At 44.2% G+C, this 27,599-nt stretch overlaps 1 protein-coding gene across 1 annotated transcript; it reads right to left on the reverse strand.

Annotated features, from left to right (window-relative positions):
- Positions 1 to 4,236: 4,236 nt before the first annotated feature.
- Positions 4,237 to 27,389, reverse strand: LOC125454548 (zinc-binding protein A33-like). Its single transcript, XM_048535419.2, has 6 exons — positions 26,954 to 27,389; positions 21,499 to 21,594; positions 15,622 to 15,855; positions 14,019 to 14,041; positions 11,147 to 11,262; positions 4,237 to 7,021 (listed from the first exon to the last, which is right to left on the reverse strand). Exons 1-6 carry the CDS (start codon positions 27,365 to 27,367, stop codon positions 6,474 to 6,476), a joined length of 1,431 nt encoding a protein of 476 aa, XP_048391376.1. The 5' UTR covers positions 27,368 to 27,389; the 3' UTR covers positions 4,237 to 6,473.
- Positions 27,390 to 27,599: the final 210 nt, after the last annotated feature.

Below are 27,599 nucleotides of genomic sequence, written 5' to 3' on the forward strand. Positions count from 1 at the left end.
GATATCACTGACCTCGAACAATTGTAGCAAAATTAACCTTTCCAACTAAACCACAGGCATGCTCAAAAAGAATACGTTTCAGAACTCCTGAGATATCGGCTTAGATTGAACAGTTGTCCTCAGAGTACAGTGATGAATGGGACCTTACTTTCAGAAGCATTCTGTAGACTATCCCAGGATCCGTTAGCTTCCTTCTCGTAAACATCCCTGTTACACCCTGTCCACATCCAAATGAGCTGGCATCATAGCTGGCATGATTATATCACAGAATGTGATTCCCTTTCAGTGGCTTTATGTTCCAGCCACATCTGATAATACCATGGATCAATTACCTTGCTTCTGGGTAAAAGTTTACAGCCAGAGAGTGTTCCTGCCACTAGACTTCTACTGTGACTCTTGGTGCCTCCAGGCACCCACACACATGCATGCCAGCCCCGGTAATTAGGCCCTTAATTATAGCCGGGGATGGCCTACAAGGAGGATTTGAAGCTGGGACCTTCTGCCTCCGAGGCATGAGAGCAACTCACTGAGACACTGCAACTCCCAAAGATTTGGCTGCACTTTCAGTCCGAAAGAAGAAATTCCCAAGCCAGCAGAGCAAGGGAAGGTTCAAACACACAAAGTACACCACGGTCATGATCATGGCTGTGTGAACCAGGCTTCACAGAAACAAGTGAGAGAAACATAAAGTACTGCAGATGCTGGAGCTCTGAAACTAAAACAGAAAACACTGGAGACGCTCAGCAGCTCTGGCTGCATCTGACAAATGCCAATGGAAAGTCACTGGACTTGAAATATTAACTCTGTTTCTCTCTTCACAGACACTGCCAGATCTGCTGAGTTTCTCCAGTACTTCCTGCTTCAAGATCGGTGAAAGAAGACTGGGGTGGGTCATGGACAGTGTAGCCAGGTTAGCTCTGTGTTCATTGCCTCAGCCCTCAGGGCATTGGATCAAGATAAAATGTACTGCAATTCCACCCAATAGGGATGAACTGGAAAGGCTCAGGTCATTAGAGTGACACACATTCGGAATCTACTGGAATTTGATATTTAGGATAAAAATTCTCACAAGTTGGGAGACTGCAACATGGAGACATTGAATTCGAACAGTATTAAAAGCTCTCCATGGTTCAGTACCCCACACCCCCATCTGACCATACACGCCCACAATCCACTGAGATGCTTTCTGATCCTGCTGTTTGGAGCTTTCCTCCTTTTCCGAGATGGATAACTGTCATTCCCGACACTGATATCAGGGGCAAACTCTCCAAATCAGTTCACCTTCCTCAGCCCTTCTGGTTTGAAAAGCTTCTGAAAATGCAGCTCCCAGTGATTGGTTGCCTGTCCCTTATCCACACTCTGCCTCCGTGTTCAACCACCCAATCAGCAGTGCAATAGTAACATTGGAAATAGGAGCAGGAGGAGGCCATTCGGCTCCTCAATCCTGCCTGGCATTCTTGATCAGGCCGATCATTTACCTCAATGTCATATTCCTGCACCATCTCCAAATCTCTCAGTGACATTAGAAACTGAAAAGGTATCAAATTCGGTGTTGAATGCACTCAGTGACTGAGACTCAACAGTCCTCATGAGACTATTATTGCAAAGATGCACCAATCCTCTGAGAGAAGTCAGGAGTGTGATGGAATACTCCCCATTTGTCTGGATGTGTGCAGCTCCAACAACACTCACAGAAGCTGACACCATCCAGGACAAAGCAGCTGCATGACTGGCACCACATCCACAAACATCCCACTCCCTCCACCACCGACACTCAGTCACAGCAGTGTGTACTGTCTACAAGATGCCCTGCAGAAACTCACCAAAGATCCTCAGGCAGCACCTTCCAAACTCACAACCACTTCCATCTAGAAGGACAGGGACAGCAGATGCATGGGAACACCACCCCCTGCAAGTTCCCCTCCGAGCCACTCACTATCCTGGCTTGGGAATATATTGCCGTTCCTTCACTGTCGCTGGGTCAAAATCCTGGAATACCCTCCCTAAGGGCATTGTGGGTCAACCTACAGCGCATGGACTGCAGCGGTTCAAGAAGGCAGCTCACCCCCACCTTCTCAAGGGATAACTAGGGAACAGACAATAAATACTGGACCAGTCAGTGACACCCACATCCTGTGAATGAACAAATAAAGCTCCATATTTTCTGTCACTCCTTATGTCTGTGAAGCTCCTTTGCACATTTGTAACATTGAACGTGCTCCACAAGACTAGGAGTCGCTTTGGTTAATGTGCAATTTTCCAGTCACTCTGGGAATCTTAAAACAGAAGCCATTTCAAAGTGAAGCCAGCATCCATTGTGCCTCAAGTAGGTCCTTTTCCCACTTCATAAAAGTGACAGTCATCACCATTTGACCAGCCAGTCCCACAGGGACACTCCTAACATCATGACATTGGTGGGGATAAAGCAAATTACAGGACAAATTGCTTTCTCTCAGATTACCACAGAATGAGCTCTTATTTCACTCGGTCACAAAACCTTACATTAATATCGCACATTGCCGCATTCGTTTTATCCTGACGTCAATAGAGCTCCTCGATTGCTTCCCTGTCAGTGAGTGTCCTGTTTGATGTGGACACCATTCATTGCAGTGTATTCCCAGTCTGGGCTGTTACTGGGTGTGAGCTGCCTGTGTTTCGGGAGGTGGCTCTGACCTCAGGCTCTGCACAAATCCGCACAATTCATGGGTCATGATGTCGGTGGGTACCTCAGGATTGTGATTTTTCAGCACTAACCCTGGGGAGAAGATGATGCGTGATTGATAACCAGGGACTCAGGCTCGGAGTTCAAATGTGTACAGGCCCAATGTGCTCAAACTCTCGTCATAAAACAGCCTCTCCATTCCCAGTATCAAGCAAGCCAATTATGACTAGAGTGCCCCTGAAGAGATACTTCTTCCAATCTGCACTTTTCCAGGCCATTCAGCCCATTGAATCTACTCCACCATTCAATAAGACCACGGCAGATCTTCAACTCCACTCTCCTCCCTTTCCCCATAACGCTTGATTCCCTTTCTGAATAAAAATCTGTCAGTATCCACCATGAATATACTTAGGGACCCATTCTCAACAGCCCTCTGCAGTAAAGAATTCCACAGGTTCACTTCCCTCTGAGAGGGGAGATTTCTCCTCATCTCTGTCTTAAATATGTTACCCCTTACTCACAGTTATACCCTCTGGTATAAACTCTCCTAAAAGGGGAGCCAAGCTCTCCATATGGAGCCTGACAAATGTGCTGACAGTCTTGTATGTATCAATAAGATCATCTTTCATTCCGCTAAGCTCCAATGGGTACAGACCCAACCCACTCAACCTCTCTTCATAGGGACGGTGCAAATTCAGTGGTCAGGGGGTAGGGGAGAGAGCTACAGTGGAAAGGTGCAGATCACAGCAAGTATCCCTTCAGAACAAAGACTACGCACGGTCTACTTGGATGGCCCAGGGCATGGTGGGGCTGGCATATGTGGAGAGCTGAAGTAGGTAGGTTCTTTACTCAGTTGAATTTAGAATCCAAGTCCCTGGTTACCAATAACTCATCACCTGGGGGTTGCTGGGGCAGGTAAAACAGACCGAAGAATTGCCCAATGGACAGGAGTCCAGATTGGAAGCTGCTTTGAGACCGAGATGGATTTTTTTTTGAATTCCCAGACTCGGAGGAGAACTGGTGAATGGAATTGAGGAGCAGATCGGCCATGATCCAACTGAATTGCTGAACAGGTAGGAGGGGCTGAATGGCCTCGTCCTATTCCCCTAATAGTTTGACTCTACGATCTGTCAGCAGATATCTCACATGGGCAAATACTGATTTGTGCCAAATGACCTCTGGAAGTGGTTGTTCAAGCATCATTCAGTTTCAGACCTTTCTCACACTCATTTTATAAATCAGGACCCAGGTGTTAAATATTGTGCCTGGGTCTGGCTTCCTCACTCCAGGAAAGGGCTTAATTGAAAAAGATGATACAACAGTTCAAATGGTAAGGAAGAAGGGAAACAGGAACTTTTTTTTTAACAAACCTAAATGAACAAGTTTACATTTTGAGATAACAAGGTGTGGAGCTGGATGAACACAGCAGGCCAAGCAGCATCAGAGGAGCAGGAAGGCTGACTTTTCCGGTCTAGTCCCTTCAAAAGTTCTGAATGGTCTAGACCCGAAACGTCAGCTTTCCTGCTCCTCTGATGCTGCTTGGTCTGCTGTGTTCATCCAGCTCTATACCGTGTTATCTCAGGTTCTCCAGCATCTGCAGTTCCTACCATGTGTGAAACAGATTACATTTTGAAAGGTTCTGATCAGAAAAATTTAGAGAAACTATTTATCCTGACCCAAGATTTGGTAATCTGGGATTAAAAATCTGAAATTTTGGACCATTACAAACAGACTAAAGGGAAGGGTTAAGAATATATAATGCATTCAGCATTAGGGAATACTCAGCACTGCAATTAGAATCCCTTCAAAATTTACACAGTGCACATTTACAAAGGAAAATATCTCAAAGGCTCTTTAGCAGAGGGCAGCAAAATGGACTACTATCATTTACAAGGCCAGCACAGGCAACTTGGGTCCTAACGATGTCTGTCCATGATCAGTTAAGGTATTTCTGAAGATTTCTTTATGGGATCCATTTGTCACTGCATTCTGATGGGATTCTGTTGAGGGACAGAGTGCATGCACACACACACACACACACACACACATGCACGCGCGCAAACACACACAGACACACACACACACACTTGCACGCGCACACACACAGACACACGCACGCACACACACACACGTACGCGCACGTGCACACACACGCACACACACGTACACGCACATGCACACACACACAGACACACATGCACACACACATACACGCACGTGCACACACACACACACGTACACACACACAGTGTCCTTTAGCCTCAAGTGGCACTCTGTGTTTGAAAGGCAATTCCTCAATATATTTTTTAAAATTTATATTTATAAGACCATAAGACATAGGAGTGGAAGTAAGGCCATTCGACCCATTGAGTCCACTCTGCCATTTAAATCATGGCTGATGGGCATTTCAACACCACTGCCCTGCACTCTCCCAGTAGCCCTTAATTCCTTGTGAGGTCTAGAGTATTTATAAAGCACCTGTCACGATCTCAAGACATTGCGAGATATGTCACAACCAGCAAAGTAGCTTTGAAATGTAATGGATTTTGGAAATACAGGAAGGCGATGACCCAGTGATATTATTGTTTGAATACTAATCCAGTGTCCCTGATAAAGTTCTGAAGACCCAGGTTCAAATCCTGCCATGGCAGATGGTGGAAGCAAGAAGTCTTGTAATTAAGAATCTAATGAAGACTGTGAAACTGTTTTCAATTGTGGGAAAACCCATCTGGTTCACTAATACTCTTTAGGGAAGCAGCCTGCCATCCTTACCTGGTCTGACCTACATGTGACTCCAGACCCACAGCAATGTGGGTGACTCTGACTGCCCTCTGGGCAATTAGGGATGGGCAACAAATGCTGCCTGGTCAGTGACACCCTCATCCCATGAATGAATAAAGAATTTAATAATCGGGTGAGAGTGTCAAACTGCAAAAAGCAGTCAATTTGCTCACAGGAAGATCCAAGAAACGCTACTGAGACAATTTGCTGCTTTTTGATGATAATCAGGAGCAAATGTAGTCCAGGACATAAACAACAAACAAAAACAAAGTTGCTGGAAAAGCTTAGCACACCTGGCAGCAACTGTGGAGAAGAAAACAGAGTTAATGTTTTGGGTCCGGTGACCCTTCCTCAGAACTGATTGTCCAGGGCATAATGGGAATGCCCCTGCTCTCTAAAGAATGATGCAGAATATTTGACTCCCACTTGAGGAAGTTGTCATGACTTCAATCAAATACTTTGCTGAACAATAGCGCTTTCACAAACACTAAAGTTCCTCCATACTGCTCTGTGAAGGTTAGTCTAGAGAATAATCTTTAAAGCTTTGCAGCAAAGGAGCATCCACTGTGCGTTGAGAAAGTGGATTGCCCCATCACAGACATGCACAAATTTATAGAGTGATGGCTCTTTAGTAAGTGGTGCTGGTGGGCAGTTCACAGCTGAACTGAAGATGGAAGAAGCCTCAAGCATCAGATTCAAAGGACAACTGTCTAACCGTTGTGCAATCAGTTCCTGTTTCAAGAGATATGGCAAGTAGATCAAAATTTAAACTTGGTTCGATGCTAAAGAGGATATAGATCACTTTGATAAACATCTGTGTGGCAGCTATAAATTGCACCTGGTGTAAGCTTCAAATCCAACACTTAACACCAAAGTAATCAACTTTTCACATCTCAATGAGGATGAGAGGCTTAAGGAAAATGACCGGGAAATTAGATGATGCTCTGTCTTTACCAAAGTGTGATAATATTGAGTTTCACCTTAGAAAGAGTGTTGGAAGAACTGTTTCACTATGTCCAGTCTAATGGCATTAATCCTGTAAAATCACTTTTCGAGGGTAGATTTTCATAAGTGAAACATTATTAGTATCAAGGAGAAGGTAGGGACAGAAATAAGGATACAGCTTCTCTGTAAAGGTTTCTGTGAAAGTGTAGAGTAGGGCCATGTCTTCAAGGTTATAAAAAGACACGTGTCCAGCTTTATAATCGAGATAAACGCGGATGATGTTGGGGCTAATGCTGAGTTCCGTGCGCCAGGGCGAGGTGCATGCATAGTATTCATTGCCGTCCATCCGCCCAATGGCCCAGAAACCGTTCTCCGGATCCACTTTGATGATTCCTTTCCTCTGGATGGATTCTCGGGCCACACCTAAACACCAACTGCTCTGTCCCCTCACATCCACATCCCAGTGATGCTGGCCTGAGTTGAACCCCTCCAGTCCTAGCACTGAAACACAGGAGTCGAACCGCTCTGGGTTGTCTGGTAGCAGTTGTTTGATGGGGCTGTATCCCATCATCGTCAAATCCTGAGACAGAGACAGCCACGGGGCTGCTGTGTTTGGATCCAGAGTCACAGAGGCTGAAGAGACGGAGAATGACAAGTTAAAGCTGATCTCTTCAGTAAGTGATACATGTCAAACGACAGCATTGCTAGCCACACACACACACACACACACACACACACCCACTCACACACACACACACACTCTCTCACACACACACACACAAACACACACACACACACACCACACACACACAGAAACACACACACTCACACACATGCACACACTCACACATGCACACACTTACACACACATAGAACATAGAAAAGTACAGCACAGTACAGGCCCTTCGACCCACGATGTTGTGCCGTGGAATAATCCTAATCCAAAAATAAAATAACCTAACCTACATTCCCCTCAATTCACTGCTGTCCATGTACATGTACAGCACACACACACACACACACACACACACGCACGCACGCACGCCGCACGCACGCACACACGCACACTCACGCACGCACGCACACACACACTCACACACACACACTCACACACACACACACAAACACACACTCTCCCACACACACACACACACACCTGTATATGTGTCTAAAGTAGGTTTCAGAGACATTGAAAGCAGGTCATATCCTGGGGACGGTGATGTGGTGTTGCAGGCACAGTGGTCCTGTCACTGGGCTAGAATCCAAAATCCCAGGTAATGGTCTGTGGACCATAGCAGATAGTGGAACGTGAATTCAGTTGAAAAGTAAACTGGAATTAAAGGCTAGCCATAGAGTAACTAAGTAATTGTTGCCAACCTCAGGGGAGGGAAATACCATGTGATCCACTAACATCCTTCAGGGAAGGAAACCTGCCATCCTTACCTGGTCTGACCACATGTGACTCCAGACCCACAGCAATGTGGTTGACTTAACCAGCCTTTGAGAAATTAGGGATGGGCAATAAATGCCAGCAATGTTCAGAATAAAAGGAAAGTGTTCCTCCTGTCTGGACAGCAATCTGGAGGAGCCATTCACCTGTCTTTATATAACTTTTCTCATTTCTATTCCTACTAATTCCAATAATAATTGACTTTATCTAACACTGGTACCATCACAGAGCATAATCAGGTTAAATGTGGCATTAAGCTGAATTTTGAGTATATTTGGCACAAGGCCTATTCAAAGAGATAGGATTGAAGGAGAAAATACAGGTTCAGGGAGGGAATTCTTGAGTTCAGGTCCTCATCGGCTATAAGCACAGCCAGCAAGGACAGAGTGATGGGAATCGGGGCATTGGGGGGTGGTGAAAGGCTCAAGAGATTGGAATCAATGGAGCGCAGATTCCTCGGCGAGGTATGTGAGGCTGGATGAGATTACAGAGATAGGGTGATGGGTGGGGATGGGAGGTGGGGAGGTGTGAGATCGGGGAATTTGACAGTGGGCAGCATCTGGTGGAGCAGCAAGTCAATAAGAGGCAAGAACACGGAGGGCAGCCAGCTGGTATCACTGGCTGTGTCTGCAAGGAGCCAGTGGATACTTTGGTGGAATGGAGAATCATTCTGTGTGAACTGTTACAATTGCAGTATTGCCGGAACAAGAGTCAGGGTGAGTGAGTCAGGATAACAAGGGGGAATAGTGAATGGGATTTGGTGGGAGCTCAGAAAGCGAGGGCAGAATTTCAGACAGAGTGATTTTGGAAAGGTAAGGTAAACACAGCCAAACAGCAAGGGAGCTAGAATGGCCACGTTTGGAATTAGTGCACGTACCGCAGATGGATGAGTATGGGCAGGAATGGGGCAGTGTTACAGAGACACAAGGTGGTGGTTACGGTTACAGAAAATATTGAGGTCAGTGACCCACCAAGTAAACCCTGAAGGGTAATTGTGAGCAGCCTGGATCAGCACAATACTATGGTCAGGAAATGTCAAGCAAATCTCTTCGCTCGCAAGAGATTTGATTCCCGCGGTTTGATTAAAAATGAGAGTTACTATCACAGAAATTTCATATACCCAATAATCCATTTTCAGCTCAATTTATATATTATTTACTGAAGAAAATGCTGAAACAGGATTTAGTGTTTAATGGTAGAACATGCATACATATCTTCTATAGAATAGTTTATTAAGACCATAAGAAATTAGAAATAGGACTAGGCCGGTCGGCCCCTTGAGCCTGCTCTACCATTCAATCGGATCATGGCTGCTCTGACATTCCTCGCATCCACTTTCCTGCCCTTTACCTGCAACCCTCAATTCTCCAACTGATAAAGAATCTCTTAAATAGGTACAAGGACTCTGCACCACCACCCCGCCTCCCCACCACAGCCCTCTTTTTGTTTTCTTTATTCATTTACAGGATGAGGGTGTCAATAGCTAGGCAGCTAGCGTCCATCTTGCCCAGTTAAGAGTCAGCCACATTGCAATGTGTCACATATAGGTCAGGCCAGGGAAAGCTGGTAGTTTCCTTCTCTAAAGGACATGAGTGACCCAGATGGGTGTTTCCAATGGATTCACACTCATCACTAGACTCTTAATTCCACATCTTTTTGATTAAATTCAAATTCCACCATCTGTGGTGATGTGATTCGAACTCAAGATCCCAGAGCATTCTGGATGTGAGATTGCTCGCTGAGCTGGAAGGTTAGTTTTCAGATGTTTCATCACCATTCCAGGTAACATCATCAGTGAGCCTCCGACGAAGCTCTAGAAGCATGGCATTCCAACCGGAACTCCATCAACAAACACATTGATTTGGAGCCAATCTACCATCCTCTGAGAAAAAGAACAGGAAATGACATCACCAACGCAGGAAATGACATCACCAACCCAAGGAAACCTAATCAGATAAATAGAAAGCGGGACATAACACCAGCGCTTCGTCGGAGGCTCACTGATGATGTTACCTAGAATGGTGACGAAACGTCTGAAAACTAACCTTCCAGCTCAGCGAGCAAACTCACATCCAGAACCTCAACCTGAGCTACAAACCTCAAAACTCGCTATCCCAGAACATTATCCAGGTCCCTGGATTAAGAGTACAGCAATAATACCACTTGGGCCATCCCCTCCAATCACCTCTATGTTCCAAAGACTCATAACCCTCTGATAGAAGAAATTCCTCCTCCTCTCAGTCTTAAATTGGTGCTCCTTTATTCTAACAGTGTGCCCTCTGGTCCTAGAATCTCCCACGAGGGGAGGCCTCAGCTCAGCATTTATTCTGTCAAGCCCCTTAAAAATCCTGTATGTTTCAATGAGATCACCTCTCATTCCTCTAAACTCCAGTGAGTGGAGTCCCAACCTGTTTAGCCTTTGCTAATAAAACAGACCCTCCATACAGGGGATCATCCTAGTGAACGTTCTCTGAGCTGCCTCCAATGAAATGGTATCTTTCCTTAAATGAGCAACCGTAACTACTCATACTACTCCAGAAATGGTCTCACCAGCACAGCCTTATCTACTGCATCTGATGCTCCCATTGAGGTCTTCTCTACGTCAGTGAGGCCAAACGTAGACTAGGTGACCGTTTCGACGAGCATCTTTGCCTGGCCTATAACAACCAGCCTAACCTCTTGATCACCACCCATTTTCTACCCCTGCCTGCCACTCCTCCCCCACTCCTTGTCTGACATGCCCATCCTTGACCTCCTCTAGTGTCACAGTGATTCAGAACGCAAATTTGAGGGACAACACCTTATCTTCCACCTGGGCACCCTACGGCCCAGAGGGCTTAACACTGAGTTTTCTCATTTCAAATGACCTTTCCACCCATCCCCTGGATCCCTTTCCAGCCCCATTTCCTGCCTTCCGTTCCACCTCCTGACCCTCCCTTCCAGCTACCAACTGGATTCATCCCTCCCATTGATCAACCAGGTTGTACCTATTACCAGTGTCCACCTATCACTACCATTCTGCTACATCCCCTCCCCAGCTCTTTATCTGCAGCTACCCCTATACCCACATCCAGTCCTGAAGAAGGGTGATACCCGAAACATTGACTGTTCCTTTACTCTAGATGCTGCCTGTGTCCTTCCAGCCTCCTGTTGTCTACTTTGGATTCTAGCATCTGCAGTTTTATTTTGTCTCTAAGCATCTTGAACAGTTGCAGTAAGATTTAATGGAATCTGTCCCTTCATTCTATAATGTCAGAGCTGAAGAGTTTTACTGCTGGATAGAAATTTATTGCTGATATGATACACACCTGCATTGATAATGTTCAGCATCTTCTTCCAGACTTTGTATTGTAAAGATCCAACATAGCAACCGACGTTAATCATAGCAGAGACTGTCTCCGGGCATTGGGGAGCGTAGTTCACTCTGTAATGTGACAATGTGTTGGAGGTGTTAATGTTGTGCTCTTTCAGACCTCACTCTTCTACTTTGAAAATCAGGAACTGCCTGATTTAAACTCAGCCTCTCCCTGAGATGGAAGCAAGCAACTTAAGAATCGAAACAAGGGGAAAGAATTTAACTATCACTTGAGCTGTTCTTAAGGATCTTTTGCATTTTTTGAAACATAATGTGAATGCAACATCATTGATTCTAACTGACTAAGAAACTCCATTACTGTGGCCTGCAGCTGAGAGTTGGCTGGCTGCCTTCATTGAAGTGGATTGTACTCCATTATCCTGTGAGATATGAAGCTCCAGCATCATCTCTTTGCTTTCATTTTCTGTGCCTCCATAAATAATCATTATCCTCAATCTCTCTTCCCAACTTTCCCCAGCTTCTTTTATGATCAGTGCAAGTGGAATCTCAAATCAACACAATCCTTTCCTTTAAATTCTGCTGATGTCCTGACAAGACTCAACTCAAAGTCCCTGAACCCTGCGGCCAATGAGCTATTTCTGTAGTGCAGCCATAAGTTGTGAAGTGAAACAGTCACTTTATACAGATTCCACATTACAACAGTGACTGTACACCTCAAGTAGCTCATTAGCTGTAAAGCACTTTGAGATGCTCTGTGGTGATAACCGGTGTGCCAAATAAATTCAAGCACCTGTGAAACAACAATGGCCAGGCCATCTCAGTTTAAATATTAGTCAGGGCACTGGGAAGAACTCCCTGCTCACGGTGGCTGTGAGGCCTCCCATGTCTATCTAATGGGGCAGACGTGGCCTCAGTTTAACATCACAGCTGTGAGATGGCACCTTGAAGGTTTGAGAGTAGATTTGTAGCTCAGGTTGTGGATGTTGTGGTTGGTTGGCTCGCCGAGCTGGTTTGATGTTTCACAGATGTTTCATTGCCCTGCCGGATAGCATCATCAGTGACGGCATCTTCAAAAAATAGCAGAGCTGGATGTCCTGATCAGACCCTGCTGTGCTCAGTTTCTCAGTGCTCAGCTAGGGTAAGGTATGAGATTCCCAACTAAAACCTTTTGGCTCAAACGTTAAATTGCTTCTGCTAGGGAGCAGCTTAGATGAGGCTCAGCTCCCAGATTTCGATATTGGGGTTTCCCAACTGCTTGGAGAAAGAGGTCAGTTAGCCTCACCCCGAATCTTCTGTCCATCAACTTCACCCGAAAATTTTGTTCCTCAACCTCTCTCTAACCTTCTGACCATCAACTCCATCGTAACCTTCTGTTCATCAACCTCACATAACCTTCTATCCATTAACTCCATCCTAACCTTCTGTTCATCAACCTCACATAATCTTCTATCCATTAACTCCATCCTAACCTTCTGTTCATCAACCTCTCTCTAACCTTCTGACCATCAACTCCATCCTAACCTTCTGTTCATCAACCTCACATAACCTTCTGTCCATCAACTCTATCCTAACTTTCTGTTCATTAACCTCACAATGCCTTCTATCCATTAACTCCATCCTAACCTTCTGTTCATCAACCTCACAATACCTTCTATCCATTAACTCCATCCTAACCTCCTGTTCATCAACCTCACATAACCTTCTATCCATTAACTCCATCCTAACCTTCTGTTCATTAACCTCACATAACCTTCTGTCCATCAACTCTATCCTAACCTTCTGTTCATCAACCTCACATAACCTTCTGTCCATCAACTCCATCCTAACCTTCTGTTCATCAACCTCACATAACCTTCTGTCCATCAACTCCATCCTAACCTTCTGTTCATCAACCTCACATAACCTTCTGTCCATCAACTCTATCCTAACCTTCTGTTCATCAACCTCACATAACCTTCTGTCCATCAACTCCATCCTAACCTTCTGTTCATCAACCTCACATAGCCTTCTGTCCATCAACTCCATCCTAACCTTCTGTTCATCAACCTCACATAACCTTCTGTCCATCAACTTCATCCTAACCTTCTGTTCATCAACCTCACATAACCTTCTGTCCATCAACTCCTTCCTAACCTTCTGTTCATCAACCTCACATAACCTTCTGTCCATCAACTCTGTCCTAACCTTCTGTTCATCAACCTCACATAACCTTCTGTCCATCAACTCCATCCCAACCTCCTGTTCATCAACCTCACATAACCTTCTGTCTATCAACTCTAACCTAACCTTCTGTTCATCAACCTCACATAGCCTTCTGTCCATCAACTCCATCCTAACCTTCTGTTCATCAACCTCACATAACCTTCTGTCCATCAACTCCATCCTAACCTTCTGTTCATCAACCTCACATAACCTTCTGTCTATCAACTCCATCCTAACCTTCTGTTCATCAACTCCATCCTAACCTTCTGTTCATCAACCTCACATAACCTTCTGTCCATCAACTCTATCCTAACCTTCTGTTCATCAACCTCACATAACCTTCTGTCCATCAACTCCATCCTAACCTTCTGTTCATCAACCTCACATAACCTTCTGTCCATCAACTCCATCCTAACCTTCTGTTCATCAACCTCACATAACCTTCTGTCCATCAACTCCATCCTAACCTTCTGTTCATCAACCTCACATAACCTTCTGTCTATCAACTCCATCCTAACCTTCTGTTCATTGGCACTGGGTCAGGTGTCTGACATCCACCTCTGTGACCTCTCGCATAGTGATGGAGAGTGGAACAGGGAAGAAGATAATCAGGGAGTCAGGCAATATTATGAAAATAAGGGGTGGCCAGGAACTGTTCATACCTTTCTCTTGTTGCTGGAAGATTCTGAAAGAGAAAACAGAAAGGATGAAATGCTGAGTAAGGGAGACAAGTTTGTTCGTCCATTACCAAAAATTCTGAAGTACACGGTGAGCCAATCAGGTCTTTTCTGATGAAACTTGATGACATCTGAGAGCCAAATTCAAGTAACAGACTGGCAAGCGATGAGTTTTATTTATTTACACTTTCATTCATGGGATGTGGGTGTCTCTGGCTAGGCCAGCATTTATTGCCCATAAGGTGACCACATCGCTGTGGGTCTGGAGTCAAATGTAGGCCAAGCCAGGTAAAGATGGAAGTTTTCTTCCCCAAAGGACTTTAGTTAAACCAGGAAAGTTGATGTTTCGGTTCGGGGCCCTTCTTCAGCAATTTCTGAAGAAGGACCCCAACCCGAAACATCAGCTTTCCTGTTCCTCTGATGCTGTCTGGCCTGCTGCGTTCCGCCAGCTCCACACCGTGTTCTCTCGGTTTCCAGCATCGGCAATTCTTACTATCTCTTAGCTAAACCAGGCTGTCCTTTCCTGATAATCAGCAATGGATTCATGGTTTACGAATTATTGTAATGATTCTACCATCTGCCAAGCCAGGATTTGAACCTGGGTCCCCAGAACATTATCTGGGTCTCTGAACTAACAGGTCAGCAATAATACCATTAGGTCATTGCCTCCCAAATGTTACTCTTAATCTAAAGTAAACAATGTTTCACTAAGGCAGGTAGTAAAGAGAACAAAGTTTCAGTGATTTTGAACAAACCAAAATAAAATTTACCAAACAGAGAAAAAAAAGCAATCCAATGTACAGACAATGCGTAGATATACTATATTTGTATTTACAATGTAGAATAAATTATATACTCCAATATCCAGGATTGCAATGAAGTAAAAGTAATGCACCCAACGATCTGAGGCGGAATACCTCATTGAGAACATTAAATAGCGTTGTAGTGCTCATGATTCCTCAGTGTCTGCATCGACACTTCTGTTCACCACCAGAACCTAACCAGCGCCTCACCTCAAACTGTTTTGTCAGATTTAACAGTGTGCAAATTGATTACTGACATTAATGCCATCGCCAAACATTGATGTGGTGATGGCGGAGGTGGAGTCGAACTTGGGCCAGTGTGGTACCCAGCAGCATCGGTGGCCTCTGCATTGGCAAGGTCCATCGGGCACTCAGTGGTGAGGGCATTGGTGGAGGCGAGATGGCACCAAAGAGTTGGAGACGTTGGCTCCAGCGGTGGTGAAGGGGTCTTGTGCGTGACCACCAGGCCCATGGCCCATGATGGAGCACTTAACAAGAAGGACTGGAAAGGTGAACACATTTCTCGTTACTCCTTTGTCCTTCTGCCTTTATATGTGACATTTGGTTTCTTTTTCTGTGTTTTAAGATGGAGAGCGGTGACACAATACAACATGTATTTTGTAACAATAAATAAATCAATCAATCAAATATGGTGTGTTACAAAAGGAGCATAACATGGAGGATGTTAAATAAAAGGATGTTAAATTAATCCTGCATTCCAACATTCTGCTGGCTGGTTTCCCTCCACCCTGTGACCTCATGCTCTCTGAGCTGCTGTTACTCACCAGTAAGAAAACAGCTGAGTCCTTTTGACTGAGCTCACTCTCGATTGACTGAATGGTGGCCCCTAAAGAGGATATATCCTCAGAGACCTCCTTGATTTTTTGCGTCATTAACTGAACATGATGCTCTTCCTCCTTTCGGAGATTGTTCATTAAAATCTTCTCTTCATTGTGAAGGAAAGAGTGAAGCTTCTGAAATTCCTGTTTGATCTGTTTCTCAGTTCCTGAAGCCTGGTTCTGTTAGAAACCGAAAACAGCTTGAGTCTGAAGAAGTAAGCGCAAAACACTGCAGATGCTAACAATCTGAAATATAACAGAAGGCGCTGGAGAAACTCAGCAGGTCTGGCAGCATCCATGGAGAGAAATCAGAGTTAACATTTCAGGTCGAGTGACCCCTCCTCAGAATTCTTCAGGTATGATATAACTCTCCTTCAGAGCTCATCTGAAGCAGAATCATATCAGACTTGGAACATTACCATTTTTCTCCCTCCACAGATGCTACCAGATCTGCTGAGTTTCACCAGCACTTTCTCTTCATATTTTGAGTCTAAAGAATTTGCATATAGTTGATCCTTTCGGATTGGGTGGAAAGCTAATTCCAGTGTGAGATGTTTTTGGGGTTAGGGACTAGTGAAATGAGTTTTAGGTTTGGCGGATTATTGCGATGAGAAGATGATACATTTACTGGAGGGTTATATTTGTGGGAGAGTTATCCCTGGTAAATTACAGGCTGTTTTTGCCAGGATCTGGATCAGTCACAGCTGGGAGTGTGAGTCAGTCAGCAAACACAGCCAAAGAAAACACTGAACAATAACTAGTTTTACATCTCTCAGACCCAAACAAGCCCAGCCTGCGATCAATGGGTGACGAGGAGATGCTGTGAGGGAGAACAGCAGGGGAACAAAGGGTGCACACAGACACTATATTGTTCCTGAGAAGGGATCGTGGGACATAATGTGTTGGCAACATCCCATTCTCCTTCACATTGTAATCCAGATCTGGTAAGCTGTGGTTCGGCGGAATGAGAAATGTTACGTTGCACATTTGGAGTCAACGTCAATCTTGAACCATGGTCTATCAACATGAAAATGAAAGCAAAGTTCTGACAATGCTAGAAATTGGAGATAAAAATAAATAGTTGTAGAAAAGAGCCATGCCAGACTGGAACGCTACTCTGTTTCTCTCTCCATAGATGCTGCTAGAACTGCTGAGTTTCTCCAGCTTTTTCTGTTTTAATTATAGTGCTTTTATATCACACTGGCTCAGGATTCAGTTAAAGCAAACAAACTCTGAAATGAGAGACACTCATCATCCAATCTTGTAGTTCACTGCTAAACATATTTCCTAAGGAGCTTAAAATGTTAACTCTGCTCACAGGGCCTATCCTCCAGCTTCGGAGGGGTTACCATAAACCATGCCTGCCTTTTTTTCCCCTCTCTCTCTGGGCTCCAGATCCATCTACTCAACTCACTTCTTCCTCAACCAGCTTCAGCATAAACGCCACCCTTCCCAAACTGCGATCAGTTCTGAAGAAGAGTCACTGGACCTGACACTTTAACTCTGTTTCTCTCTCTACCGATGGTGCAAAATCTGCTGAATTTCTCCAGCAATTTCTGTTTAAGGTTCAGGATTCCAACATCTTCAGTCTTGTGTTTTATTTAATTGACATGGGCCTGCTTTATAAGATCCACCAATATCATAATGTTATTTGATCATGGGATATGGGCATCACTGTCTGGGCCAGTATTTATTGGCCATCCCTTGCTGCTTATTGAGAAGCTGGGGCTGAGCTGCCTTCTTGAACAGCTGCTGTTTTTGTGCTGTAGGTTGATCCACAAAGCTCTAAGGGATGGAATTCCAGGATTTTGACCTAGTGACACTGACAGAATGGCAATATATTTCCATGACAAGATGGTGAGTGGTGTGGAGGGGACCTTATTGGGGGTGGTATCTTCTGCTCTTATCATCATAGATGGAAGTGGTCATGGATTTGAAAAGTAGTTGCTGCTTTTTATATTGTGCCCCCTTCTGATCTGTTATGTGCCTTTAGACAATTATGTGACTTTTATTTTAGTCTGATACTAACTCTAACATTTCTGGTTAAGCACAGATGTTGGGTCTGTCCCTTGAAATGTTTGTTACTCATTGGAATGTATCTATTCCATGCTTTCTGAAATATTTCCTTACATGTCTGTCACTTCAACCCCTTCAAGCCTTCATAATGATCCTTATTTAATTTTTAAAAATAGTCTGGAGGCCATTCTTCTCTCCCTCAAAGTGAATGTAAAATTCAGTCGTATTGTGCTTGCTGCTGATTAGCTGGACCTTCACTCTGACATCATTAATTAACCCCAATTCACTGCACAATACCAGATCTGGCATTATCTGCTCTCTGATTGGGTCAAGTATGTGCTGGGCAAAGAATCTCTCCAATGGGTTTACATATTCTGGGTTCTTACTGTTAAGGCTGACTACACCATCAACACAAGTTGTTCATTTCTACTTGAACTGTTACTACATCTTGGTTTTCTGAACTATACTCATTCCTCTCTATTGCATAAATATCATCATTAACTAATTGAGCCACCCCTCCACCTTTTCTTAGCTTTCTGTTCTTCCTAAACGAATCTCTTCAAGATTCGGTTGTCATCCACATCACCTTCAGCAATGTTTCTATAATAGCTTCCAGCTTGTACTTATTCATTTCTGTTTGCATTCTCAGTTCATTTGTTTTATTTCAAATGCTGTGAATTGAGATACAGACTTACATAGAAACATAGAAAAGAGCAGCATGGTGGCTCAGTGGCTAGCACTGCTACCTCACCACATCAGGAACCTGGGTTCAACTCCACCCTCAGGCAACTTTCTGTGTGAAGTTTGCACATTCTCCCCGTTTCTGCATGGGTTTCCTTCGGGTGCTCCGGTTTCCTCCCAGGTTAAGTGGATTGGCCATGCTCAATTGCCCATAGTCTGCAGGCCAGGTGGGTTAGCCATGGGAATTGCAGAGTTACAGGGGTTCGGGTTGGGTTTGGGGTTTCAGTCTGAGTGGGATGTTTTTTTGGATAGATCAGCGTAGACTCAATGGGCTGAATAGCCCACTTCCAGACTGTGGGCAGTTTATAAAAAAATAGGAGCAGGACTCCCTTTGAGTCTGCTCCATCATTCAACCTGATCACAGCTGATCACCTAATGATTCCCCTGTTCCGGCTTTCTCCCCATACCCTTTGATCCCTTTAGCCGTGAGAACTATTTCTAACTCCCTCTTGGAAACATTCAATGTTTTTGTCAGAGCTACTTTCTGCAGCGGAGAATTCCACAGGCTCACCACTCTCTTGGTGAAGAAGTTTCTCTTCATCACTGTCCTAAATGGCCTACCCTGCATCCTTAGACTGTGACTCCCAGACCTGGCCTCCCCACCCACTGGGAACACCCTGCCTGTGTTTATCCTGTCCAGTGCCTGTTAGAATTTTATTGGTTTCCATGAGATCCTTCCTCAAGCTTCTGAACACCAATGAATATAACCCAAACTAATCCAGTCTTTCTTCAGGTTTAACCTTTTGCCCTTTTAGCATTCCCTCATTCTGTCTATCGCATTCTGTTTTATACATTCCTCTACTAATGCCTTTCTCTTATTGATTGGCTTCACTCTCATATCGATAATTTTCTGAAATTTCCACTGGTCAGTTTAAGGTTGTTCTCTCCATCCCCATTGTACAGTCCCAGCAGCATTTGGGTAGAGACCATGCAGTGAATCACACTGTCACTGGGACTGGTGCTATTACCCCATGAACCAGGACCCAGTTATCCCACATCAGTCTGTGATCACCCACTCATCTCTTTATTCTTAGGCAGTTTGCACATGGTTCAGAGAATAATCCAGGGATTTGAGGACCGGCTGATGAATTTAGAACTCTTCACCTCATTCAGACTGTATAGAACCTCCTTTTTCTTGTATATGTCATCAGGACCTGCAAAAACCACAATGACTGGATCCTTCCCCCGCATTGCAACTTCCTGTCCAACCCTGAGCAGATGTGCCGAATCCTAACATCAGACAGTCAACACAACCATCTGAACTGTCACTCTTTGATGCACAGAATGATGTCAATCTCCCTCAATATATCACCCCCTACTAACACTATGTTCACCCTTGTGCTCCTCACTTGAATGGCTTCCTGTGCTACGGTACCCACAGTTAGTTCAATTATTCACCCTGTCATCCCCACTCTCACACAGACCAGCTGAAAGAATCAGAGACCTGGCAGGTAATCAGGCTCGCTGTACTGCAGCCTTCTTGGTCCCTCGCTCACAATCACGCTCTCCAATCCTTCACCACTGACTGAATCAGAAGACCTTGTCTTAAGAATTACAACCGCATTCTGGTACAAAGCATCCTCCCCGTCCCTCATAGATTGGACTGTCTGAAGTTCAGCCTCTTCAAAACTGAAGCTCCTCAAGCCTCATCCACTTCCCACAGAGCTGTTTGCTCTGGATCATACTTGCACCCAGGAGACATGACATGCTGCAGCTGTGACACATCACCCATTCTGCCATCCTTAATGCAGTCTCAATAATTATTTAGTCACTTTATTCAAATACTTATTTTATGTTTTTACATATTTTATTAACCTTACCACCAGTTGCTATACTATTTTGAACCTTAGGGATAGAATTAAATTCAGTCAACAGCCAGCTATTGTATAATGCCACATGCTGACATTCCCGCTGCAGCGGAGCTAATCCCAAAGTGCCTCTCACCTTAAATGTATGTCCTCTAGTTTTGGACTCCTGTACCCTGGGGTAAGACCTTGACAAATTACTCTATCCATTGCCCTCATGATTTTATGAACTTCGATAAAGTCACCCCTCAGCCTCTGATGCTCCAGGAAAAATAGCCTGAGCCTATTCAGCCTCTCCCCATAGCTCAAATCCTCCAACCATCAGCAACATCTTTGTAAATTTGTTCTGCACCCTTTCAAGTTTCACAACATCCTTCCTATATCAGTGGCCTCACCATTAGTCCCATTGTGAGTCTCCTACCTGAAAGTACAGTGAAAGTACGTGATGAGCAGAGATCAAGGAGGAGCTGAAAGGATCAAATTAGTGAATTGTGTGGCTAGAGACCATTGAACTGCCTTCACAGGTTTCCCCTCCACCCACAGCACCAATGTTTTTAAATCTATTAATGTGTGCAAGGGCACTTCTAAGAGGGCCAGAGCTTTAATGAGTAGAGTTATATGTCAACAGTTCAATGCAGCTGGAGTTTATTTATCTGTAATAAATGGTAATCATTATTAAGTACAGAAACCTGGTTGGTGTTTACTGCCAACTTGAGTGTAAAGGAAAGGTAAATGGGCACTTTTGCATTATTTTAACTGAATCTTTAAGGTTTGTGAAGACTCCTGGAATAGTGGGGCTTGACTTCCAAAGTCACCCCCACAGTGCAGTGTGAGGCTCAATATTCATTCTGGCGGATATTAGTCAAGATGTGCAATTTTCTTTTGTTACCTTCACTGAATATTTATTGGCATCTGTGATAATTTGCAATGTTAACCTCATCCACATTTCAGTACAGTTGGTGCTTTACTTGTCTATTTCTGCTTTGCAGATTTTGTTGTTTATATGTAACATTTGAACTATCAGCCCATGCGTGGAGCACTTTGCGAGAGAGTGCACACTAGGCCACCTAAAACGACAAAACTGCAATTTCACACACATTTGTTACAACCATAATCTTATTCGCTTGTAGGCCACAGATTAGGAATTCTAATTTTGAATAGGCACAGAAGGTTTAGCTTTATTTAAGAATGAGGCTTACTGAACCTAATCTTCAAAGTTAGTTCTGCAAGGAGCAATTGAGTCTAATTGCAGGGAACTTACCTTGACATGCTTTAAGGTGAGCTCATACTCATTTCTGATTGCACTGAATTTCACCACCCTGGATTTTAGCGACTTTATCAGGATCTTCAACTCTTCCTGGAAGAATAATTGTTTGAAAATTCAGTTTTATAATGTTTCATTGCGTAAAACAAGAGGAAGAGAGTATGGGTATGATAACAAAGCTCAGGCTTGAGGACTACAGACAAGCGTCAGGGACCAATGTGTTCAACAGAGATTACTGAAGCTGACACATTAAGGTTCTATTTTTACATGACTACAGGATGCAGCTGCAAATTATACTAATTTTGACACTTTGAATTTCTCTCATTGATGCTTTAAATAAATAAATGGTTACAAATTACCATTGTGGTGCTCGTAAAAACACTCACGCATTGTCACTGACAATTTCTCTGCAAGTGGAGAAGTGCATTTGGGGTAAATGAGTGAATAGAGCCACAGGGTCAGCATCATAAAGTTCTAAAGCAGGAAAAAGACCTCCTGGCCCATTGGGCCTGTGCCAGCCAAAAACAACTACCTCACTACAGACTTCCCAAACCTGCTGGGCACACCAAAGGACAGCAGTTTGAGAAAGTCTGGCTAGCTTTGGGCATCTATTCAAAGGGCTAGTAATACAAGAATGGTCATAATTCTAAGTGAGTGACATGAAAAATTATGTTCCCAATCACTTGCAAGATGCATTGAAGATCTATTTAACATCGATTCAATTTAAAGAGGCAGATAAATACATAGGGAGTGATTTTGATTCTAGAAGTTGGATGAAAATGGGCAGATGGCCAACTTAACCTGAGATTAGTTACACTCTGTGGAAAGGCCACATGAAAAATTCCTAGAGTCAACAGATGCTTTAGGTCAGGCAGCTGAACCCAAACCTGTCAAGGTGCTAATTCATGTTGTAAAATACTAATCATAACATTACCAGAATATGAGAAACCAATGAGGATAATTCCTTACATGTCACCTTCCAAATCCATAACCACTTTTATCTAGAAGCACAAGGGCAGCACCCCCTGCAAGTTCCCCTCCAAGCCACTCACTTTCCTGACATGGAAATATATCACCATTCCTTCATTGTCATTGGGTCAAAATTCTGGAATTCCCTCTCTAAGGGCATTATGGGTCAATCTACAGCACATGGACTGCATCGGTTGAAGAAGGCAGCTCACCCCCACCTTCTCAAGGGGCAACTAGGGATGGACAATAAGTGCTGGCCCAGACAGTGACACCCATGCTAGAGGAGACCGCATTGTGAGCAGAGAATGCAGTAGACCAGATTCTGGGAACTGCAGGTGGAGTGTTGCTTCACCTGGAAGGTATGTTTGGGCCCTTGGATACTGGGGAGGGAGGAGGTAAATGGACAGGTGACAGGGGAAGGTGCCGTAGGGCTGTGGGGAGGTGTTGGGGGTGAAGGAAGTGTGGACCAGGGTGTCCCGGAAGGAACTGTCCCTGTGGAACGCAGATAAGGGAGGGAAGTGGAATATGTGTCTGGTGGTGGCACCTTGCTAGAGGTGGCAGAATTGGCACCTGATGGTGCTCTGGATGTGGATGCTGGTGGGATGGTGGGTAAGGACAAGGCGAAGCCTATTGCTGTTGCAGGAGGGAAGAGAGGGGGTGACGGCGGAAGTGCGGGGAATAGGTCAGACCCAATTGAGGGCCCTGTCGACCACGGAGCTGGGGAATCCTCGATTGAGGAAGAAGGTGGGCATTTTGGAGGCTTCCTTGTCGAAGTTGACCTCATCTGAACATGTGCAACAGAGACGAAGGAACTGAGAGATTGGGATGGAGTCTTTACAGGAAGCAGGGTGCGACAATGTATCGTCCAGGTAGCTGTGGGAGATGGTGGTGTGAGGAATGTTCCATGTACCCCATGAAGTGACAGCCTAACTGGGGCCCATGAGGGTACCCATGGCCACCCCTCTGACTTGAAGAAAATGAGATGAGTTAAAAGAGAAGTTATTGAGGGGAAGGATGAGTTCGGCCCAGTGGAGGAGAGTGGTGTTAGATGGTGATGGTTCAGGTCCTTGTTCCACGAAGAAGCAGAGAGACTTAAGACCGTCCTGGTGGGGAATGGACGTGTAAAGGGATTACACATCCATGGTAAGCAGGAGGTGATTGGAACCTGCAAACTGGAAGTAAACACTGCTGGGAACTAAAGGAATTAGGTCCAGAGGAAATATGGGAAAATGGTAGAGGGGTAAAATTTGTGATGCAGGCTGAAATCATTGTAGTGATAAGACAGGATATTGTTATGAAGGTGTGGTTTTTGAAATGTAATCCAATTGACTGAACATATGTTGGAACCTTGAACTTTTTAAAAAGAATACTCTTCTTAGTCAAGAATGCTCACTTCTAGAGCAACAATGTTGCAGCTGCAAGGGACAGAGATTGGATGGAGATAACCCATCCACAAGGCTTCCAATAAGACATCACTTAGACCCATTCTGCGAGTGGAATGAAGCATCTAAAACTAAATGGGCATTAAGAGGTTTTAATGGGGAATTGTAACGTTCAGGTAGATTGGTGTATGTCAGAAATACAATGAATGTCTTGAGTGTGTCTGAAATAGTTTTCTGCAACAATAAATGAATAGACAGCATGAGATTTAGTGCAATGAACAGTCATAAAGACTTCATTACAGCCTAATGCTGCATAAACATTTATCAAAGAGTGATCATAATATGATCAAATTCAGTACAATGTCTGAAAGAGAGAAAAATGTGAAACAGCTGCTAAGAGTCTAGTTTTGGGTGAGACTGACCTCAGTGTGCTAAGACACTGTTCACAATAAAAACCAAAGGAACTGCAGATGCTGTAACTCAGCATCAAAAACAAAATTGCTGGAAAAGCTCAGCAGGTCTGGCAGCATCCGAAAAGAAAAATCAGAGTTAATGTTTCGGGTCCAGTGACCCTTCCTCAGACAGGACCCGAAATGTTGACTCTGATTTTCTCTTCACAGAGGCTGCCAGACCTGCTGAGCTTTTCCAGCAACTTCTGTTCACAATAAACTGGACAAATTTCTCAGTGTGGAGTGAGAGTGGGAGGTGGTGGAAAATGAATTTGACACGATAAATACAACAAAAAGGGGTTGTCTGAAGACATAAAAGGCAAGATAAAACTTGACAACTTCTAGCACAGTTTCAAAGTTTGCAGATGATACAAAATCTGGAAGTCTTTTTGTGATTAGGAATGTAGTGTAGAAGTTCAAGAGAACAGAGACAGGTTGGGAAGGCAAGCAACAAATCACATTTAATGCAGACAAGTGTGAAGTGATTCACTTAGTTAGAATATGGAGAGACAAAATAAATTACAGAATATAATGAGAAATGAGATGCAGGAGCAGAGGGACATGGCTGCTTAAAGTGTTGACATTACTGAGGGTGGCAGGACAAATGAGGGAGTGGGTAATGAAAATCAAGGGTAGCTGAAGAGTCCTTGTAGGTTAATATTTTATCTCACCCTGACATTATAAGGAGAAAGAGGAGTTTAGGCCACCCGTAACCAGGACAGCTGTTGGAATACTGGCAATGTCACAAGTAATTCCAGATCACCGACCAACATTCCGGTTCAAATTGCCGAACTTTAAATCCAATGAGGGGATGGGGAGCTGTCATAAATTGAAAACTCGCCTAAAGACAGTCATTATTATCAGGAGCTGTCTGGTTTCCTAATGCCTTCAGTGAAGGGAAACCGGCTGACGTACAGGGACTCCAAGCCCAGGGCAAATGTAGTTAATTGATTTTTAAATGCCTTCTGGGAATTAAGGATGGGCAATAAATGCTAGTCTAGCCAGTGATGTCTGCATTACTGAGGAATTCCTACACATAGATGAACACTGGTCAGTAGCCAATTGCACTTGAAAAATGGTGTAGGGTAATCCGGAACATCAAGCCCCCCCACACTATGACAGGCTGGTCACTGACTGGAACCAACGACCTCTCACTGGAGCTTGATTAAGGGCACACAGTTTCTAAATCAGGAGTGTCTCATTTAAGATGGAGATGAGGAGGAATTTCTTCTCTCAGAGGTTCTTAAGTTTGTGTTATGGGAATTTGCTTGCTCCAGAGAACTTTGGAGACTGGGGTATTGAGCTAGACAAGGAGACAGAGAATAGACAGGAAAATTGAAGCAACACCAAAGCCTGATCAGCCACATTTGTGTAGAATGGCACAGTGGGTTCAAGGGGTTATTTCTGCTCCTATATTGTATGAATCTACATTCCTATGAAGACCCATTGGCTAAAAGCCCATCTCATAAACACTTGAAAAGTTAAAGTCGTAGCTCCAAACTTTAAAAACATAATGCTGCTGGCTATCTTTTTCTGATGGGTTTCCAGGAGCACTATACTCACATCAGATCATCCCTCAAAGATGCTATGCAAGTTAACAGAGTTGTAAAGAAGGCGTATGGTGTGTTGGCTTTCATGAGCAGCGGATTGGAGTTTAAGAGCTGTGAGGTTATGCTGCAGCTCTATTAAACTCTGGTTAGACCATACTTGGAATATTGTGTTCAGTCCTGGTCACCTCATTAGAGGAAAGATGTGAAAGCTTTAGAGAGAGTGCAGAGAAGATTTACGAAGATGCTGTCTGGGCTAGAGGGCAGATCTAATCAGGAAAGGTTGAGGGCGATAGCGCTTTTTCTCATAGGAGCAAAGAAGGATGAGAGGTGACTTGATAGAGGTGTACAAGATGATGAGAAGGCTTATATGGAGTGGATAGTCAGAGACTTTCTCCCAGGGCGGAAATGACTATTATAAGGGGGCATTATTTTATGGTGATTGGAGGAAGGTATCGGGGAGATGTCAGAGGTAGGTTCTTTACACAGAGAGTGGTGAGCGTGTGGAATGTGCTGCCGGCAGTGGTAGTGGAGCCAGATACTTTAGAGACTTTTAAGCGACTCTTGGATAGGCACATGGAAAACAGTAAAATGTACGGTATGCAGGGTAGTTTGATCTTAGTAGGATAATAGGTTGGCACAACATCGTGGGCCGAAGGGCCTGTACTGTGCTGTATGTACTACGTTCTATGTGCGGACAGGGCCATTTGCAATGGGGAAAAGGATAGGGCAGCTCAACTGGAATTCTAAAACAGAGCAGTGCGCTGCATGGCCTGTCTGTTTTTCTGATGTCTGTAATAACTGTGTAATATTCCTCTGGAAAGTTATTCATTGTTACACAATGATACAATGGATCTGGTTCAGTTGGCAGATTTTCAATTCCAGGACAAAAAAAAGGAAAAATATATTTTCAACAGACCTTTCAGACCAGCACATTGCCAACAGTTTCTTCAGCATTCCATTCTGCGTAGTTAATGCCTACCCTCTCCTAGCTCCCATTCAGGCAGTGCGCTGTTTAGGTATGAGGGTGTGCCTGTAATTACTGCTGCTAGGTACCTGGGCAGCAGGCTGCCCCCTCCCTTACTGATCCTTACAATCACCATACCTTTGATTCTTTAGTTGCTTCCTCCAAAGGGCGACATTTATGGTTTTCATGCTTGCTCGAATGCAGGCAAACAACACACATCACCTCCTGGTCTTCTTGACAGAACAGCTTCAGGACCTCCTTGTGTAGGCTGCAGACTGGGTCTGCATGACCCACCTCCTGTTCTTTTGTAAACTCCTTCAGGAAAGACTCCACAATGTTGGCCAGGGTGCGATTCCATTTTAAATCTTTGGTGGAATATATTTCTCTGCAAACAGGACACTCAGAGTTCCTTTTCTTCTTCCAGTAGCTCATCAGACATGCCCAGCAGAAATTGTGTTGGCATGGGGGAGAGACAGGGTTCTTGAAGATATCCTGACAAATCGGGCACGAGAGCTCATCTTCCAGCCAGGATATCTTCCCTCCTGCTTCCATTTCTCAAAAAGATGTTATTCTTCCTGTTGATAGTGCAGCCAGCAGAAAGTCATTGCAACGTAACAGTTTCAGTTTCTGTTCCTGTTTTCAATTAAAGGGGCACTGTTCCACTGACAATATTGACAGGCTGTTGTTTCACTAAAAGGAACTAATGTGAATCACTTAAGAACAAAAACATTGAGCAGGATACTGGCTTCATAAGAAAATAAGAACTAAGAACAGATTCAGGCAA

This window comes from Stegostoma tigrinum, chromosome 9, assembly GCF_030684315.1.
Source record: "Stegostoma tigrinum isolate sSteTig4 chromosome 9, sSteTig4.hap1, whole genome shotgun sequence".
NCBI classification, from domain to species: domain Eukaryota; kingdom Metazoa; phylum Chordata; class Chondrichthyes; order Orectolobiformes; family Stegostomatidae; genus Stegostoma; species Stegostoma tigrinum.